Consider the following 18511-nt stretch of genomic DNA (forward strand, 5'->3'; position numbering starts at 1 on the left):
CATCTCATATAGCTTGATCCAGCTCCCAGGGTCTTAAATTTCTCACCTCAGGACAGACCAAGATGTTCTGTTCTGCAAGGCTGGTCAGTTTCGCAAGTAGACATCTCTGAGTACCTACTGGTGGCCTCGGACGCATTTTCCCTGAAAAGGGACAACTTCCTCCTTCCTTCCTTCCCTTACATATTCACTGTGCAAGGCGTCCTGCACCCATTGGCTGGGCGGTGTCTGGGGCCCTACAGCCCAGCGCCAGCACCCAGGTCCACGTGCGCCGGTGTGTGTGACACAGCCCTGACCTCAGTGGGGGCCAGTAGCCAATCAGGCGCTGGGAAGCGATCCCTAGCCATCGGGGGCGGGGCTGGAGGCTCTGCGGGCAGGGGGCCAATGAGGGGCAGTGCCTGGCATTATGCAACCCGCCTCTTAGACTCGCGGAGGTCTACTCTGCTGCGGGCTGAAACAGCAGAGGGCAGGCGGCTGGAAGGCGACTCTCACCGCCAGGTAGGAATCTCCGTGACCATGATGGGGCCAGTCTCCGTCCTCGAGCGGGGCCGCCGCCACTCCAATCTGATAGGGCACTCAGCCCAGGCACTCAGCACAGCAGCAGTCCGCCTTCCTTGTGGCTGTCCGCGGGGACCTAGGTGTTTCTCGCAACCCTGCACTGGGTGTCCACACTCCTGAGCCGCTCACATTACCTCCAGCTTTGCTCCCCCGATCCCAGCCACCCCGACCCCCACAACAGAACCTCAATGGGCAAGTCCCATGGCTCCTTCTTGTCACACAGGGGTCCCAGGTTGCCCTGGCCCCAGGACCTCTTCAGGCTTTCGGCGCTCCCCTGCCCTACCCCCTCCAATCCCTGGCCTGGAGCCGGCTGTGATGTCAGCCCGCTTCGGGCTGGAAACATCCCGTTCCCGGCGCTAGTTCTGCTGTTTGGCCACAGCTTTCCCTTTTCTCCTGGCGCTCAGAAATGCTCGGGGATGGGGGGTGTGGTTGGACGGGGAGTAGAGGAAGAACTATCTGCTGGCTGTTTTGCGTCCCCTGCTCAAGGCTTGGGATGCGGGGCGGGGGAGGGGTGACTGGAAAAGTAGGGAACTGAGGGGAGAGGATTCCTGGGTCCTTGATAATGGCAGGTGCCGGTTTTCAGTTCGGCCGTCCGGTGGGGGACAGGAGCCAGAGAAGGAAGGCTGTACCGTAGTGGCCAGAATGACTGGGATCCGCCTTGGGAGGCTTTTCCGCGGAGCGGGGAGGCGATTGTGTTTGATTTTAGGGAGGCCAGGACCAGCCCCTGGAATCCCTATAGGCCGTTCCTCTTCATAGGGCTGCCGGGGGACTTGGGTTATTTTAGAGTGGGCGACCCTTACTGTGTCCGCCACTGTGGAGTGGGTCGTTCCCTCACTTCCGAGGGGAAATGGGGGAGGGGTCGCCCCTCCCGGGCTCCTGTGGTCCCTCCAGCAACCGCTGAGCTCAGCGGCTGACGTCGGTTCCCTGGCGACCGCGGCGGCGGAAGCGCGTGGTGGGGCCACGCACGTCCGTTGCGCATGGCAGCGGGAGTAGTGCTGCCCCTGGATAAAATTAGCCCGGAAGCCTAAATTAGGAGACTATATGTTCATTACCTGGCTCTGCGGTCTTGGAGTCCCAGACCGACTTGGGACCTGATGGGAACTTGGGAATGGGAAAGGTCCAGGCTTTGGTTCACAACCATAGGTCTAGTCTAGGACTGCTCAGGCTCTATTCACGCCATGCTGGCAGGGGAAGGGGGGGGGTAGTGTAAGAGAAGCTCTTCCCACCTGTGGCACCCTTATAGGGACAGGAACAACATATCTGGTCCCTGTTGAAGCCCCAGGCAGGGGATTATGTCGCGTAGAGTCAGAGTTCTATGGGCAATAGCCCAGCTTTCTCCAAACCAAACTTCCTGATCTCCCCCCTCCAGGTGCTGGCTGGGAACGAATTTCTCAACCTTCAAAAATAATTCTTCACCTCACTCACAAGCCAGGCCTCAAGGCCACCTTGTTCATCCGTGGTGGCCTCTGCACCGTCCCTGTTTTTCTGTCCTCCCCATGGCCCAGACATGAGCGCCCCCTAGAAGGGGCTGATGGGGGAGGGGACCCCAGGCCCGAGAATCCTTTTGTCCTGGAGGAGTCCCATCCCCTGACCCCCCACAGCACCGGCCTTGCCCAGGCCCCAGCCTGGCTGATGACACCGATGCCAACAGCAACGGCTCAAGTGGCAATGAGTCCAATGGGCATGAATCCAGGGGTGCATCCCAACGGAGCTCACATAGCTCCTCCTCTGGCAATGGCAAGGACTCAGCTCTTTTGGAGACCACCGAGAGCAGCAAGAGGTGTGTATGTTTGTGTGCTGCAAAGTCTGGGAGTAGTTTTGTGAATGAGGTGAGCTAGGTGATAGGTAGGCTTCATGCTGCTAGGTCACCTGTCCCTCATCTTGGGCTGTTGCTTCTCCTCTAGCACAAACTCTCAGAGCCCATCCCCACCCAGCAGTTCCATGCCTACAGTCTCCTGAGTGCCAGCTCAGAGCAGGACAACCATCTACCAGTGGCTGCAGGTTTGTGGGGTGAAGTCGGGGGGGGGGGGGGTGGGGGGGGGGGTTGGGGGGTGGGGGGGGGTGGGGGGGGGGGTGTCTGGAGGCCTGGGGCCACACTCTGGGATTAATGCCTTTACCCCTTCCTTTCCATGGGCCCTGCAGCAGTGAACAGTCAGCCCGGGCAAGAACCCAGAAAGGAACTCATGACAGCACTTCGGGAGCTCAAACTCGACTGCCATCCAGAGCGTCGGGGCAAGGGCCGTTCTGGGACCCCTCGCCACACTACAGTATGCACTGGCTTGTGTCAAGCAGGGGCAGGGTGAGTGGTGTTTCGAGGGAATGCCAGGGCCTAGGTTATTGTGGGGGATCAGTCACCTTACTGATGCCACACATGTGCCCTTACCTTGCAGCCAACCAGGAATACTACCAACAATGGAGCCTGGAGGAGGGTGAGCCATGTGCCATGGACATGTCCACATACACCCTGGAGGAGCTGGAGCATCATCACATCTGAGTACACACTTCGCAACCAGGTCTGTAAGCAGCCTGGTTCCTCCATCCTGATGCACTCCCAACATGCTCCCACAGCTCCTAACCCTTATTCTTATTTTCCTGCTAGGATACCTTCTCGGTGGCTGTCTCCTTCCTGACAGGCCCCGAATTGTGTACATTTCGGAGCAGGCAGGTGTTCTGCTGCGTTGCAAGCGGGATGTGTTTCGGGGTGCCCGCTTCTCAGAACTCCTGGCTCCCCAGGATGTGGGGTGTCTTCTATGGCTTCCACTGCTCCATCTGTCTGCCCACCTGGGGCACTGGGGCCTCTGCAGGTGAGGTGCCCAAGTGCTTGTGGGGAGGGATGGAGCAAAAGCCCAGGATGCTTTTGCTGGGAGGGTCAGGGAACCCAAGCTTTCCCTTGATGGTTTCTTATCAGCCCAGGTTAGGGATAGGGAATGTGCTCACTGCCTTTCTCATCTGTCTCAGGTTCAGGTGTCAAGGATTTTACCCAGGAGAAGTCTGTTTTCTTGCCGCATCAGGTAGTGGGATGAGTGGAAGTAGGCCTCTTTCTTAATCCTCCCCATGTCTTTGCTGTGTGGGTCATGACCTTGAAGGGTGGGTGACTTTCCATTGAAAGTCCCTAATACTTCTCTCTCCCTCGCTAGAGGAGGTCCTGACAGAGATCCAGGGCCTCGGTATCAGCCATTCCGCCTAACCCCATATGTGGACAAGATCGGGTCTCAGATGGGGCCCCTGCGCAGCCGTGCTGCTTGCTCATTGCTGAGCGCATCCATTCGGGTTATGAAGGTGGGTAGGCCAGGGGTCTGGCCTAGTGGGGAGTAGGAGGAAGGGTTTTTCTCCAGACTGGGGGTAGGGCACAGAATGTGAGACTGGGATCGGCACCAATCAGGTCTTTAGAAATTTGGAATAGAATGAAGGTATTATAAGGAGAAGATCAACTCTTTCTTGGATGTTGGGTTGGATAAGGGCTTTGAGCTGGGGCAGGGTGAAGAAGAATGCTTTGGTGGTTCTCAGTGTTATACTGGTACAAGGCACAAGAATGACCCAGGGCTAGCTGCCAGGAAGCCAGCCTGGCCCCAGGTAGAGAGGAGGGCTGAGGAGCTGGACCATTCTGGATGAAACTCAACAGCAACACATTCTGTGCCACAGCTCCCCGTATCCCCCCTGACAAGAGGATTTTTACCACACGCCACACACCCAGCTGCCTCTTCCAGGATGTGGATGAAAGGTAAGGTCAGGACCTGGAGGAAAGGGAGTGGCCAGGTCTGAGGTCACAGCCACTCTGACACCTCTTCCCATTGCAGGGCTGCCCCGCTGCTGGGCTACCTACCCCAGGAACTCTTGGGGGCTCCAGTGCTTCTGTTCCTGCATCCTGAGGACAGACCCCTCATGCTGGCCATCCACAAGAAGAGTGAGTTTCTCTCACCTTGCTTTCCTTTCCTGACTATTGGGCTTCTTCACTGCCCTCATGATCGTATCTCTTGGTGCCTTGGTCTCCTGGATCTCCAGTGGGTGGCCCTACCTTACTCAGCTCTACCTCCCACTGACCACCCCACCTCATTTCCCACTGGCCATTAGTCCTGCAGCTGGCGGGCCAACCCTTTGACCACTCACCTAATCCGCTTCTGTGCCCGTAATGGGGAATATGTCACCATGGACACGAGCTGGGCTGGTTTCGTGCACCCCTGGAGCCGCAAGGTAGCCTTTGTGTTGGGCCGTCACAAAGTACGCACGTAAGTGGGCCATGTTACCTAGCTGATTTTGGGAGTGGGGAAGTGTGGGACAGGGCAGGGCTGACGATAGGGACTGGGGACAGGACTGGACCTCAACTTTCTGAACCCTGCAGGGCACCCCTGAATGAGGATGTGTTCACTCCTCCAGCCCCCAGTCCAACTCTGTCCCTGGACTCTGATATCCAGGAGCTTTTCAGAGCAGATCCATCGGCTACTATTGCAGGTGAGAGCTGAGGGGAGGGGCTTGGGAGGCCATGAAGAGGTGGGAAGCCATAGATATGTAACCTGTTCTTCTCCCCTGCCATAGCCCGTGCACAGCTCTAGCCCCACAGGGCTCTGTGGGGTTGGCCCCCTGATGTCCCCAGGCCCTCTCCACAGCCCTGGTCTTCCAGTGATAGCAATGGGGGTGATGCTGAGGGCCCGGACCACCTGCTCCAGTGAGTGACCCTCTCCAATTCACCCCCTCTAATTGCCTGATCTCCTGTCCTGCTTGGAATCAGCATTGCATCCCCAGAGCTTTTTTTATGTCCCATTGCCTCTTGCTTCCTTTCTTTCCTTGTCTGTTCTCATCAGGCCTTTGTGCTTTCTTACTGATACTTGTGTTTATTGTACCCTTGGTCCTGGCATAGGGAGGTGCCCAACTATGCCCTCTGTTCTGCTGTGCCCACAGGTGACTTTCCAGCAGATCTGTAAGGATGTGCATCTGGTGAAGCACCCAGGGACAGCAAACTTTTCATTGAGTCCCGGGACCGGCATCCCCACAGCCTCGCCTCCCTGGTGAGTGGTGATGCTGTGGGTAGGGGTGAAGAGTGAGACCTCTCCTCACCCCAAACTCATTTACCTTTTTCTTTCCTTGCACCAGCTACAGGCACATTCAAGGCAAAGGAGCCCTTTCTTGCAGTCCCAGACCCAGAACTGGAGGCAGTCCCTACTCCAACCCCAGGCTCACTAGCTTGGCCCCTGAGGAGGCTGAGAGGAAAGAAGCCTCCAGTTGTTCCTACCAGCAGATCAACTGCCTGGACAGCATCCTCAGGTAAGGCCTGTCTGGCACCTTCCCCTTCAGCGTTTGGTCTGCCCCACCCCAGGCCCTGCCTTCATGCCCCTGCTGCATCCATCCACAGGTACCTGGAAAGCTGCAACATCCCCAGCACAACCAAGCGTAAATGCGCTTCTTCCTCCTCCTATACTGCCTCCTCAGCCTCTGATGATGACAAGCAGAGGACAGGTCCAGTCCCCCATAGGGGCCAAGAAAGGTAATGACCCAGTGCATGCCAGCTCCCACTGTCCTGTCCTGGCCCAGTGGTCCTGATCTCTACACTTCTGCCTTGGGGGGCCCCCACCTTGCTCTGCCCTTCCCTCTTTCCTTGCCTCCTCATATTCAGACTCCTCCGTATTGTCTAGAATCTCTCTCCCTCTCCCTGGGATCCCCTTTTCTGACCTCCCAGTGGGGTGGGGGGTGGTAACCAGTGCCATCTCTCTGCACAGATCCATCGTCAGCAGTGCTGTCTGGGAGGGGGGCACTCCTCGGAAGGAGCAGTGGTAGGAGGGCACCTTGAGCCCGCTGCCCTGGCCAATAAGGCGGATGAGCGTGGTGTCTGTCACCAGTCAGGTAGCTCTCAGCTCCCACCATCGTCCATGTGGAGACAGAGCCCCCGGAGTCGGGTTATGGGCGTGGAGTGAGGGGGGGCATTGCCTGGGCTCCACTTGATCCTCAAGCAGAGCTCCTTCCCACCTGCCTTTTCCCCTCCCTTTTCCCTCACATCCCCAGTGGATGAGGAGGCCCTCACTCTTAGCTTGGGGTACTGCTGCTTACTTTCACCAGCCTCTGCTGCTTGCACCCTCCTCTGTTCTGCTTCTCTTCTTACTGTCAGTTGAAATATAAAGTATGGAATGTGGCCAGGGGTATGACCACAAAGGGTTGAGGAAAGTAATATGAAGTTCCCTAAAGGGTCTTTGGATGTTGACCTCAAAAATGTGTGAAGAAAGGGCAAGGGGTAGGTTTCTTTTCCAACAAGTTGTGATGGTGACATCCTTAGGGGTTCCTGACAGGGTAGGGATCACTAGAAGAGATTGAGTATCTCTTTCCTCCTCGAGCAGCTTTGCATTGGCCCTTGGCCAACCTTCAGCAGGGAGGTGGCCAGGAGATACACATGGACCCAGGCTTGGCTGGGGGCAGAAGCTGGGTTGGTGGAGTCATTGAAAAGGGAGGGTGTGATGTGGGTGTGTGTTGCCCCTGAGATGGTTCTGATGTCCCTTCCTCATCTCACTTTCCTTAGACATCATCCTGATGGAGGACCTGCCTGGCCTAGCCCCAGGCCCAACCCCCAGTCCGGCCCCCAGCCCCACAGTAGCCCCTGACCCAGCCCCGATGCCTACCGCCCAGTGGGCCTGACCAAGGCCGTGCTGTCCCTGCACACACAGAAGGAAGAGCAAGCCTTCCTCAGGCCGCTTCCGAGACCTTGGCAGGCTTCGTGGACTCGACAGCTCTTCCACGGCCCCCTCGGCCCCTGGCGAGCGAGGTAGTCACCTGGGGCTTTCCCCAGCTGCCTCTGCCCAGACTAGGGCAAGACGGTTGTGTGGTGGGCATTGAGGGAGATGTTCCTGCTCCACGGACCCAGCTGGTGCTGCGTCCACCACCAGGGCCCTGTCTAGGGACAGGCCTCTCGCTAGCCTCTCCCCTTTAGGCGGGGTGCCGGGCGCTGCAGCCAGCGGAGGGCAACTGGGGGGCTGGCACTGAGACAGGAGGCAGAGGTGCCCTGTTCCAGGTAAGCTACTTCAGGCCTAACCTGGGGCAGGGGCAGGAAGTGTGCCCACTAGGACTCAGATGTCACTGATCAAGAGATCTGCATAGACGCTGGGCCAACTCCCAGTGGGGTTGGAGCTTCAAGGGCAGGTGAAGGGTAGCCCCTCCAGGGGCCTGAGGGAGATCCTATGCAGATGGATAACAGGACTGAGGGCTCAGTCCGGGCTTTCCCACCCATATCTTCACTCCATTGCAAGCCAGACAGCACAACCTCGCCTGGCAGGAGGAGGACCTAGGCTGGCAGTGCCTGCGGGATTTTGGCAAATGGACTGGAGCTGCCTTCCTTTTCGTCTGTGGACTACTCTGCCTCCTCCCATCTGCCAATGTGCTTCTGTCCTTTGCACATTCCCATCTTGACCCCTCATGTAACCTTGCCTTCCCTGGCTCCTTTCTCAATAACCCCCCTCTCCCTGGCTCCTGTGATTCTTCCCTGAAGTTGCCCCCACCTCCTGAGTCCCTTCTGTTCTGTATTACCTGTAAAGCTCTTCTGGGACCTTTCCCCGCCCTCTCCCTGGTCAGTGTGTCAGGGCAGTGGGAGTGGCAGGGGCACTAACTACAAGTTGAGGCCCTCACTAACCCTAGTCTTTCCCACAGGCTGCCACCATGGCCCAGCACCCCCCAGCCGCCGGACACCACTGCCGATACCAAAGCCAAGCGCTCACGCCACCACCAGACCCCACGGGCTGAAGCCCCCTGCTATGTCTCCCACCCCTCACCTGTGCCCCCTCTGGCCCCTGGCCCCCCCCTCCAGCCACTACTCCCTTCCCAGCAGTGGTCCAGCCTTATCCACTCCCAGTGTTCTCCCTCGGGAAGTCCCCAGCCTCTTCCTCCTGCCCCCACGTCTGTGCCCTCTGCCCACTTTCCCTGCCCCCCTAGTAACTCCAATGGTGCCTTGGTGCTCCCTAACTATCTGTTCCCTACTACATCTAGCTATCCCTTTGGGTACCTCAGGACACCAGTTGAGGGCCTCCTACCCCTGCCTCCCATTCACCCTCCCCATTCCCTGCCCCCACTTCCTCCTAGTCCCCCACACCGCCCAGACTCCCCACTGTTTCCAACTCAAGATGCAGTTCCCCACTCCAGCTCAATCTGCTGCAACTTGAGGAGCCCCCCGTGCTGAGGGGGGGCACTGTTGCAGGGGGTCCGGGAGCAATGCTGGGCCCCCACCTCCTAGTGAGGAGGCCGCTGAGCCTGAAGCCAAGATTGGTGAGCACTGATTCCCTGTGCCTTGCTACCAGTCCCCCAACCCACACCCCTGCCCCCCTTCCACTGGCGCTACTTCCTGCCCTGGTGGGCTGGTGTCTCAGCATCTTGGAGATGGCGTGGAGGGTGGGGCAAGAGATCCCTGCTGAATTTCTGATTGAGGCAGAAATGGACTGCCTCCCCCATGAAGGGGACAGTCTTATCGCTCTGACTGGTAGTGAGGACATCTTAATAACTTCTGAAAGGGCATTTGCCACTTGGAAAGGATCTGGTGTCGCATCCCTACTGTTTGTCAGCTTTCCTGTCTCAGCTTGGCCTGTGTCATGGAATGGGGAGCAGACCTCTTGGTTGAATGTGCCTCCCCTACCCACTCTAGCAGAAAGCAGTGAAGAGAAGCCCAGGTGCTAACAACCCCTTAACCCTCCTCCAGGTGGAGGGGTAACGGAATCCTCCAATCAGGGATGCACTGTCTGGCTCCAGTGACCTATGGAACTGCTGCTGCAAGAGGACTCTCGTTCTGGCAAGGCTCTGCAGCCTCAGGCTCCCTTGGCTCTGGCTTGGGGCTCTGGGTCTGGTTCAGGATCCCATGAAGGGGGCAGCACCTCAGCCAGCCATCACCCGTGAGTGCCCACCTTCCAACACCTCTGGGGTTAGGACAGTACACTGGGGAGTTGGTAAGCCAGGCTTCATATTGACTGAGCTTGCCAAGCCATTGGGCTCCATGTGTGACCCTTGGAGGGGTGGTGTGGTGAGGCCCGGGTTGGATATGCTGACTAGACTGGCTCACTGGCCTGCCCCCCTACTCCATAGGCAGCAGTCAGAGCAGCCACACAAGCAAGTACTTTGGCAGCTTGACTCTTCGGAAGCTGACGCTGGGGCTGTCAAGCCAGGACTGAGCCTGGGGACCAGGTCATTAAGATGTGCTCCAGGTCCCCATCTGGCTGCTTATGGCCAATGATGACCAAGCGTTTGAGACTACCAGGTGCCCTCCAGGTGAGTTCAGAGGCCACCTCAGCCTCCCTTCAGCGTAATAGGAAGACTGGTTTTCCTTCATTGCCCCCCCAAAAGTTGGGGTATGGCACTGCCTGGATGTTGCCATTTACCCTCTGTCCCTTGGATCCCTAACTTCCTTCCAAACCTGAGGGCAGGTTGACTGGTCTTGGAAAGTACCTGAGGTTCAGGAGAGGAGCAGAAGGCAGTGGTTGGGGGCCTTTGGTAGAGGAAGAATGTCAAATGGTTCTGGTCCTGGATCCCAGCCTCGTCTTCTGCCCCTTCCTTTTGCCAGGGAATGGCATCTGTGCTGAAGCAGGATCGGGAACGGCTCCGAGCCATGCAGAAGCAGCAGCCTAGGTTCTCAGAGGACAGCGGCGGGGAACTGGGTGCTGTGCACTCCTGGAGTCCGCAAGGGCCAGTGCCTCGGGCCCTGATGTGATGGTGAGATGAAGTATGGGACAGGGAGGAAGAAAAATGAGCTCATGTTCAAGGGATAGAGGCTAAGGGCTATCCTTAGTCCTTGGATTATTAATCCTACTGTTGCCTACCAGATTAATGTAGTATAAGACCACATGAGTTTTTGCAGAAAACTCAGTTTTTCTGAAGCCTCCCATGCTAACATACATTGTAACTGTCCCATGGGGAGTCTGGGTGGAGGAACAAAAGCATTTTCCAAGCTTTTTGAATCCCAGATGCATCCCAGGACTGGTTTCTTGGGAGCACCAGGAGTTGGGTGGAAAATTGGGCTGTTGATTAGCAGTGAGGACTCAGCCTAACTCACTCATCTTCTTCTTCTTCCAAGGCCTGTGTGGACTGTGGTAGCAGCTCCCAAGACCCTGGCCACCCTGATGACCCACTTTTCTCGGAGCTGGATGGACTGGGGCTAGAGCCATGGAGGAGGGTGGAGTCGAGGGTGGCAGCCAGTGGTGGTGGTGGTGACTGTGATGGTGGCATGGTGTGAGGGTGAGGGTGGTGAGGAGGCCCCGGCCCAAGTTGAGGCCAAGGTCTCAAGCTCTCAGGACTCTGCCATGGAGGAGGAGGAACAAGGTGGGAGTTCGTCCAGTCCAGCCTTATGTGCAGCAGAAAATGGCACCAGCTACACTCCATTTTGGGGGCCACTTCCCGGAGTCCATGCGAGGCATCCTTCTCTCATGTTGCAATTCTCAGAACTCAGATGTGGCTGGACCAACCAATAGAAAACTGCCCCAGCTTCTCCACCTTAGGGGGCGGGACCCCCATCACCAGCCCAGGATCCAGAGGCTGCCTCTGGCTTCTTAGGGAACAGAGGAACTTTTCAGGCCCACCAAGAGGAGGGTCACCGCCCACCCTTTGTGGAGGCCCTTCTTCTGGATAAGGTTGCTGATAAGCTGCTGAAATGGGCTCGCCAAATCCCAGCTGAGCCTGAGTCCCAGTCCCGAGGGTTGGGGCTGCACTTATTTATTGGGGGAGACAGCTCTCTCTCCCTCCTCCTCCCCACATGGGGGGAGGGGAGCCTGGGGCCCAAGGAGGACCCAGGGGTTTGAACCCCTAGCTGCTCCAGGGTGGGGGAGGTTGGTGACCATGGAGTCCCTGGTGCTGCCCCTCAGGTGGACCCCAGGCGTTCTCAGCCTTTACCCTATACCAATGGACTTTGTCGTTTTGATATTGTGTCTGTTATTATTTTTTTTAATACCAAAAGAAAACAAAAACCCAGAGGACTTTGTGAATGAAGTTTGGGGTTTGGTGATGAGGGGAGGAATGGCTCTGCTTCCAGGAGGGTTGTAGTGAGGTGGCATCCTTTTCCAACCCACCCCACCCGGCCCCATGATACCCGTTCCTCTCGCACTTGCACATCCCTTCATCTGAAGGGCCTCTGTTGAGACAGCTAAATCTTACCTAACTCCAAAACTCGTCCACTCACTTCCTATACTCACTCCTCATCCCATGTGTTTTTGTCTGGAAGGGAGAGATAAGAAGCAATTGTGGCTAAGGGCTTGGGCAAGCTTCAACCACAGGTCACGGTGGCAGAGGCAGGAGGAAGCCTGCTTAACCCGCGCTACCCTGAGGCAGTAGAGGATGTCTTAACTTCTATTTTAGTATCTTGGTCATCACACAGGAGATTAGGTACCTGAGGCACACGGAGTAAGGTGCCCATTCAAGGAGGATGGAGCAGGGCGCAACCAGAAAAGGAAACCTAGATCGCTGGATTCCAGTACGGTGTCTGAAGGTGGTGTCCCATGTGCTGGAACCCAATAACACCTGATCTATCTCGGAGCAAGGTGTACCCTCTGCCGGCGCCGTGGCTTAGCTGGTTAAAGCGCCTGTCTAGTAAACAGGAGATCCTGGGTTCGAATCCCAGCGGTGCCTGAGTTAGCAAGGACTGGTATATTATTGCTGCGAGGAGAAAATACCCAGTCTTAGATTTGTGTTACACCCTTTCACAGATTATTATTCTTACCAAGGCTATCCCTCCTTGGCCTCCGTTCTCGTGCACTTTTAGTGTATATTTGGAAGCGAAGACACCCTTCGCCTTCGAAATCCAGGGTGGAGCGGCCTTCCCATCCCGTTGTCTGCCTCCAAGGATGTGGGGAACGATGTTGGGGGCTTGTTTTGTTGAAGATATAACTGGCTTGGGAGAAGGATGCAGTTCAAGGGAAGCTACCTTTCCAACACCGCTAACTTGGTGAAGGCCGGAATCAGCGGCTGAGCCTGAGCGCACGCGCGCAGTCATCTCCAGACAGTGGGGTGGGGCTGGCAGGAGGCGGGCACATTGATAGGCAGCTATAGTTGCGCAGGCCCCAGGCCGCACGCGGCTGTGATGGCCGAGTGGTTAAGGCGTTGGACTCGAAATCCAATGGGGTCTCCCCGCGCAGGTTCGAATCCTGCTCACAGCGTCGGTAGTTTTGGCAGTGGGCGTTGCTACCTCCAAAGGAGGAAGTTAGTTTGTTTTCTAGGCCTTTCCTTCCCTTGAAGAAGCTTCCACGGCATTCTGAAGATCACAGATATTCAAATCCCCCGGGATCAGCCTGCTAGCGCCCTCTTGCGAGGCTCCGCCTCCTACCGACTTGCAAAAGCCCTTATGGCAGATTTCGATTCATAATTCAATATCGACTTCTGGGTACTACTCAGCAGGCAGATTAAGTTTCCCTAATCCATTCAGCCTCCTACTGTTCTATGCGACTATTTCATTTCTTTTCTCACTCCAATCACGATTCTCTTAATCTTTCTTCGGTTTTACTTTCTGGGTCACTGAGAAAATAAAGCATTCTGAACAGTTTCCCACCGACAAGCTCAGTCCCGCTACTTACCTACACCTGAGTTTGTAACCACAGATTTCCTTTCCTTCTCATTACTATAGAAAAACCCTTCCACTGAATTATGACCAACCTCTGTACCTATTAGATTTCCCATTCCTTTGGGCCCACTCAAGAACTTTGCTTTTTTTCTATACCATCAAATTTCCCTCTCTCCTGGATTGTTCCCATCAGCCTACAGACATTGTAATATCTCTCATTTAGAACTAGCTAGACAACAAAAGCTAATAACTAAGACTTAAATGTGTTCCCCAGAAGTTCTCGTGTTGGAACCTTAATCCCCAATCTTAGGTTGATTGGAGGTGGGGTCTTTGGGAGGTAATTAGGATTAGATAAGGTAATGAAATTGGGGCCCCAACAAATGACATTAGCCAGGCGCGGTGGCACACGCCTGAAATCTCAGTGACTCGGTAGGTTGAGACAGCAGGATCCATGAGTTCAAAGCAATTTAGCTAGGCCCTAAGCAACTCAGCAGAAACCCTATCTCTAAAATAAAATGTAAAAAGGGGCTGGGGATGTGGCTCCGCGGTTAAGTGTCCCTGAGTCCAATCCCTGGTGACGTTAGTAGCTTTATAAGAAGAGGAGAACAAGAGAACTGGCCACCCCTAGGAGCACACATGATCGCTCACTTGCTGTCTCACAATGGGATGACCCTCATCAGATTGCCTAGCAGATGCCAGTGCCACACTCTTGCACTTCCCAGGCTCCAAAACCACAAGCTAAATATTCTTTATAAGTTACCCAGTCCGTAGTATTGAGGAATACCAACAGAAAACAGACTATCTTGTCCCCACACACTCTTCCAACCACCACTTAATTTCTCTGCTCCCTTCTATAGCACGTGTAATAAGACATACTGTTTCCAGTCTCCTATGCTACTTTAAGCCCTCTCCAACCTGGTGTCCCTTCCTGCATCAAGGCTGCCCAGGTTAGTTTACCTACCAAATGACTATCACACTGCTAAATCCATTGATCACTAAACTAGTTAGCAACACTTGACACAGATGCCCCCCTTTCTCTCTCCTTGGAGCACTAGGGACTGATTGGGCAAGTGCCTTACCACTGAGCTATAGCTACAGCTCCAGTCCTCTGCTCTCTCCTCTTAGTGATACCCTCTTCTCTTGCCTTGTAGTTCACCACACCCCTCTGATATTCCTTCTTCATTAGCAGCTTGTTCACAGACTCCTTTGCTGATTTCTCATCATCTGGATCTCTGAATGTTTGGTCCCAAGGTTCAATCTTCCAACTGCATTTTTTCTCTACCTGTATCTACTTTGGTGATCTCCAGGCCTGTGGCTAAATCATTCCACATTTTCATCTTTAGCTCCAGAACTCTCCCCTAACTTACAGAAACTTATATCTATTGCCCACTTGTCATCTACACTTTGATATCTAGTAGGAATGACAAACTTTCAATATGCAAATTCTACCGCTGGCCTTCTCAAAAGCTGCTTCACCTGTAGTCTTTCCATTTCAATAAAAGGAAATTCCAATCCTTCAACTGGTTAGACTAAAAACTTCAACATCATCCCTCATTCTTCTCTTTTTCTCACACTCCACATATAATCAGTCCATACTTTCTTTTCAAAATGTGTCAAAAATCTGACTACTTGTTACTACATTCACCACTATGCCCTGGTCCAAACCACCCTCTGCTCTCACTTAGATTATTACAAGATCACTAAATTATTTCCTGGTTTCCATTCTTGTCCCTAGTTCCATTATGGTGTGTAACACAGTAGGCAGAGAGGTTGATCCCTATAAAACGTAAACAAGATTCTGTCATTCTTCTCTTTGAATTTTCCAATGGGGATGTCAATGTGAATCAATGATTTTAATGTGCATATAGATATAGAAATAAATGTATATATACACATGCTTATATTCCCTACCCCTAAACACTGAGTGAGCTTAGAAGCAATCATACACCAGTAGCAATGAGCACACCAAGAGCCTAGATCTTATCTACCAAGTACTGTTCTCTACTGAAATGAATGAGGGCTCCTTGGAGAACGGGTTGATTCCAGCACTAGATTTGGAGAATTATCAGATTATTTTGGAATATTTTGTTGCAACAGAAAGCAAAGAAACCCTCAAAGAATATTGGGTAAATATCAAAAAGATACAGTATCAAGGGGCAGCTGGGTGGGTTCCAGTGACTCTCACCTGCAAACTCAGCAATCCCAGTGACTGGGAAGTCTGAGGCAGGAGAATCACAAGTTCATAGGCCAGCCTGAGCAATTTAGCAAGACTCTTGATAACTTAGATTCTCTCTCAAAATAAAAAATAAAATGGGCTGTGGATGTAACTCAGTGGTAAAGTGTCCTTGGGTTAAATCCGCAGCACTAAAACAATAAAATAATAAAAATTTTAAAAGCCCTCCACTGGTTTCTCACCTCACTCAAGAATACCAATTGACCTTGAAGGACCAAACTGATCTACTTGCAACCTTCTCTACTTCCCCACTTCATCTCTCTGATCTCATCTCCTACCACTCCTACACTTGCCACCTCCCCCCATTCTGACCAGCTGGCTTGCTGCTCCCTTTTTCCTTGACAAGTCAGGCCTAGGGCTATCTCAAGGTCTTCATGCTTAGCAGTTCCTACCCCTGGAATGTTCTTTCCCAAGTATCTCTATATCCCTGTAACCTGTATCCTTCACCTCTTCAATTTCACTTTTTTATGAGTCCTTCCAGAAACAGACCATCCAAAATTACAATTCTCACTCTCCACTTCTCTCTCCATAGCACTTCCCATACACCAAATAGTACGTTTTATATACTGTACACTGACTGTTTTCTGTACAAGAATGCATGGTCCATAAACATTGCCTGTTTTGTTTGGTGCTCTCTCTCCAGGGCCTAGAACAGAGTCAGGCACACAGTATGCACCCTATAAACATGTGCTGAAGAATGAAAGAGTGCCTGTAATCCCAGTGGCTCTGAAGGATGAGGAAGGAGGATCATGAGTTCAAAGCCAGCCTCAGCAATTTAGCAAGGCCCTAAGCAAGTTAGTGAGATCCTGTCTCTAATAAAATATGAAAGAGGGCTGGACATGGTGGCTTAGTGGTTAAGCGCCCCTGGGTTCAATTTTTAGTACAAAAAAAAAAAAAAAAGAAAGAAAAAAAGAAAAAGTGTTAGGGTTCTTTGGTAAAAGGAGACTTAACAACTTCTGGCCCTTCTATTCTGCTTGGGTCTCCTTAGGTTTTTTTGTTTGTTTTGGTACTAAGGGTTGAAAGCAGGGGGCTCTACCACTGAGATATATCCCCCCACCCTTTTCTTTCTTTTAATTTTTTTTTTAAGTTGTCAATGAGCATTTATTTTATTTATTTATATGTGGTGCTGAGAATCAAACCCAGTGCCTCATACATGCTAGGCAAGCGCTCTACCACTGAGCTACAAGCGCAGCCCATCCCCTGGCTTGCTTTTTTTTTTTTGTGGGGCTGGGGGTGGGGGGTAGGGGCAGGACAGGGTCTCTCTGAGTTGCCCAGGATAGCCTAGAATTTGCAGTTCTCCTTTCTCAGTCTCCAGTAGCTGGGATCACATGTGAGCCCACTCTGTCAGCCCTCCTCTTTTAGTTTTGACACCTAAGGCAAGTGGAGGGAGACAGAACACCAAGAGTTTGCCTTGTGGGCCTAGAGATCTTCTCTCTGGATTCAGCCCCTGGCTCAGAAGACTGGTCCTTCTACTTCTCAGTCCCCAACCCCCAGAACCCAACCCTTCAGACTCTTCTAGCCAGGACCCAGGGGGTCCCAGGAAACTAGCTTTCCCTTTGAAGAACTGAAGAGGAAGGAGCACAGCCTTGAAACCCAGGCTTGAGGAGAAGCACAGTAGGAGAGGGGAAGCTGGATCACTCCACCAGTTGTCTCTGTTCCTTCCCACCCTCTGCTGCCCTAGCACATTTGGGACTCCAGCTCCCCTTCCCAAGTCCCAGTACAGACTACCGTTTGAGGGCAGCCAGGAAAAGACCACTGTGTATGTAGATACAATGTGTGTAGACCACTGTGTTTACAGGCAGAGGCCCTTGCTAACAGAGCCATTTAAACCCACTTGGAAATGCCCTCCCCAACAGATACCCTCAGACAGAGACATGCTGGGGGCAGGAATAGGGGGCATCCTCATAGGCCGTGTTAAGACCTGAGATTACCCAGCCCATTCAACTTGTCTCACCCTGCAGCAGCACTAGGTTTTCTTAAGTTAAAAAATTAGAAAAAAAATATATATTTGTCATAGATGGACACAATACCTTTATTTTATTTATTTTTATGTGGTGTGGAGGATGGAACCCAGTGCCTCACACATGCTAGGCAAATGCTCTACCACTGAGCTACAACCCCAGCCCCAGCTCTAGGTTTTGAAGGCCTGAAGGTTACATAATTAAAAAAGAAAATACAAACAGGTACAAAAAGTAGTATTAAGAATGAAGCAAAAGCACAACGATTTACCAATTTAAAAGGCTGATAAATAGCTGGGTGAGATGGCGTGCTCCCGTCATCCCAGCTACTTGGAAGACTAAGGTCAGAGAATTTCTTGGGCCCAAGAGTTAGAGACCAGCCTGGGCAATATACCAAGGCCCAGTATCAAAAATAATAATGAGCCGGTCGTGGTGGCACATGTCTATAATCCCAGTGGTTTGGGAGGCTGAGGCAGGAGGATAACAAGTTCAAAGCCAGCCTAAGCAACCCCAAGTTGCCTAAGCAACTCAGTAAGACCCTGTCTCTAAATAAAATACAAAATAGGACTGGGGTTGTAGCTCAGTGGTTGAGTGCCCCTAAGTTCAATCCTCAGTACCAAAATGAATAATAATAATAATAATAATAATAATAATGACTGGGTTTGTGGCTCAATGGTAAAGTGCTTGCCTCACATGTATGAGGCACTGGGTTTGACCCTCAGTACCACATAAAAATAAATAAAATAAAGGTATTGTGGGGTTGGGGTTGTGGCTCAGTGGTTACAACACTTGTCTTGCATGTGTGTGAGACACATGCACTAGTTTCCATCCTCAGCACCACATAAATAAATAAAATAAAGGTATTGTGTCCATTTCCAACTGAAAATATTAAAATAATAATAATAATGAGCTGGATGCGGTGGCACACGCCTGTAATTCCAGCGGCTCAGGAGGTTGAGGCTGGAGGATCATGAATTCAAAGCCAGCCTGGGCAATTTAGTGAGGCCCTAGGCAACTTAGCAAGACCCTATCTCAAAAGAAAACATAAAAATGGGCTGGGGATGTGGCTTAGTGGTTAAGCAATCCTGGGTTCAATCCCTGGTAATAACAACAACAACAACAATAATAATAGCAAGGTGTGGTGATGCATGCTTGTAATCCCAGCAACTTGGGAGGCTGAGGTAGGAGGATGGCAAGTTTGAGGACAGCTTGGGCAACTTAAATGAGACAAAAGATAAGAAGGACTGGGGATGTAGCTTAGGGGTA

At 52.8% G+C, this 18511-nt stretch overlaps 1 protein-coding gene and 2 non-coding genes across 3 annotated transcripts; all 3 read left to right on the forward strand.

Annotated features, from left to right (window-relative positions):
- Positions 1-381: 381 nt before the first annotated feature.
- Per1 (period circadian regulator 1) lies at positions 382-11407 on the forward strand. The gene is given in 62 exon segments (XM_053743357.1): positions 382-495; positions 1447-1507; positions 1925-2107; positions 2110-2335; positions 2460-2494; positions 2497-2532; positions 2535-2556; positions 2698-2728; positions 2730-2807; positions 2809-2854; positions 2946-3037; positions 3039-3068; positions 3155-3190; positions 3193-3294; positions 3296-3359; positions 3514-3554; positions 3556-3566; positions 3693-3757; positions 3760-3834; positions 4198-4276; positions 4353-4459; positions 4627-4664; positions 4666-4781; positions 4895-4973; positions 4975-5004; positions 5089-5164; positions 5167-5193; positions 5196-5218; positions 5452-5496; positions 5498-5558; positions 5644-5730; positions 5733-5814; positions 5903-6014; positions 6016-6034; positions 6267-6290; positions 6293-6405; positions 6407-6443; positions 7058-7141; positions 7144-7223; positions 7225-7300; positions 8179-8213; positions 8215-8226; positions 8228-8309; positions 8312-8384; positions 8386-8543; positions 8546-8583; positions 8585-8638; positions 8641-8731; positions 8734-8790; positions 9224-9307; positions 9310-9347; positions 9349-9399; positions 9401-9407; positions 9598-9636; positions 9639-9677; positions 9680-9703; positions 9706-9756; positions 9759-9784; positions 10073-10208; positions 10211-10221; positions 10583-10720; positions 10722-11407. Coding segments are annotated over 62 exon segments (4242 nt in total). The 3' UTR covers positions 10977-11407.
- A 645-nt stretch (positions 11408-12052) lies between these two features.
- Trnat-agu (transfer RNA threonine (anticodon AGU)) lies at positions 12053-12126 on the forward strand. The gene has a single exon. It is a non-coding gene; the product is annotated as a tRNA-Thr (tRNA).
- Positions 12127-12571: 445 nt separating this feature from the next.
- On the forward strand, positions 12572-12653 carry Trnas-cga (transfer RNA serine (anticodon CGA)). Its single transcript has one exon. It is a non-coding gene; the product is annotated as a tRNA-Ser (tRNA).
- Positions 12654-18511: the final 5858 nt, after the last annotated feature.

This window comes from Sciurus carolinensis, chromosome 3 (genome assembly GCF_902686445.1).
Source record: "Sciurus carolinensis chromosome 3, mSciCar1.2, whole genome shotgun sequence".
NCBI classification, from domain to species: domain Eukaryota; kingdom Metazoa; phylum Chordata; class Mammalia; order Rodentia; family Sciuridae; genus Sciurus; species Sciurus carolinensis.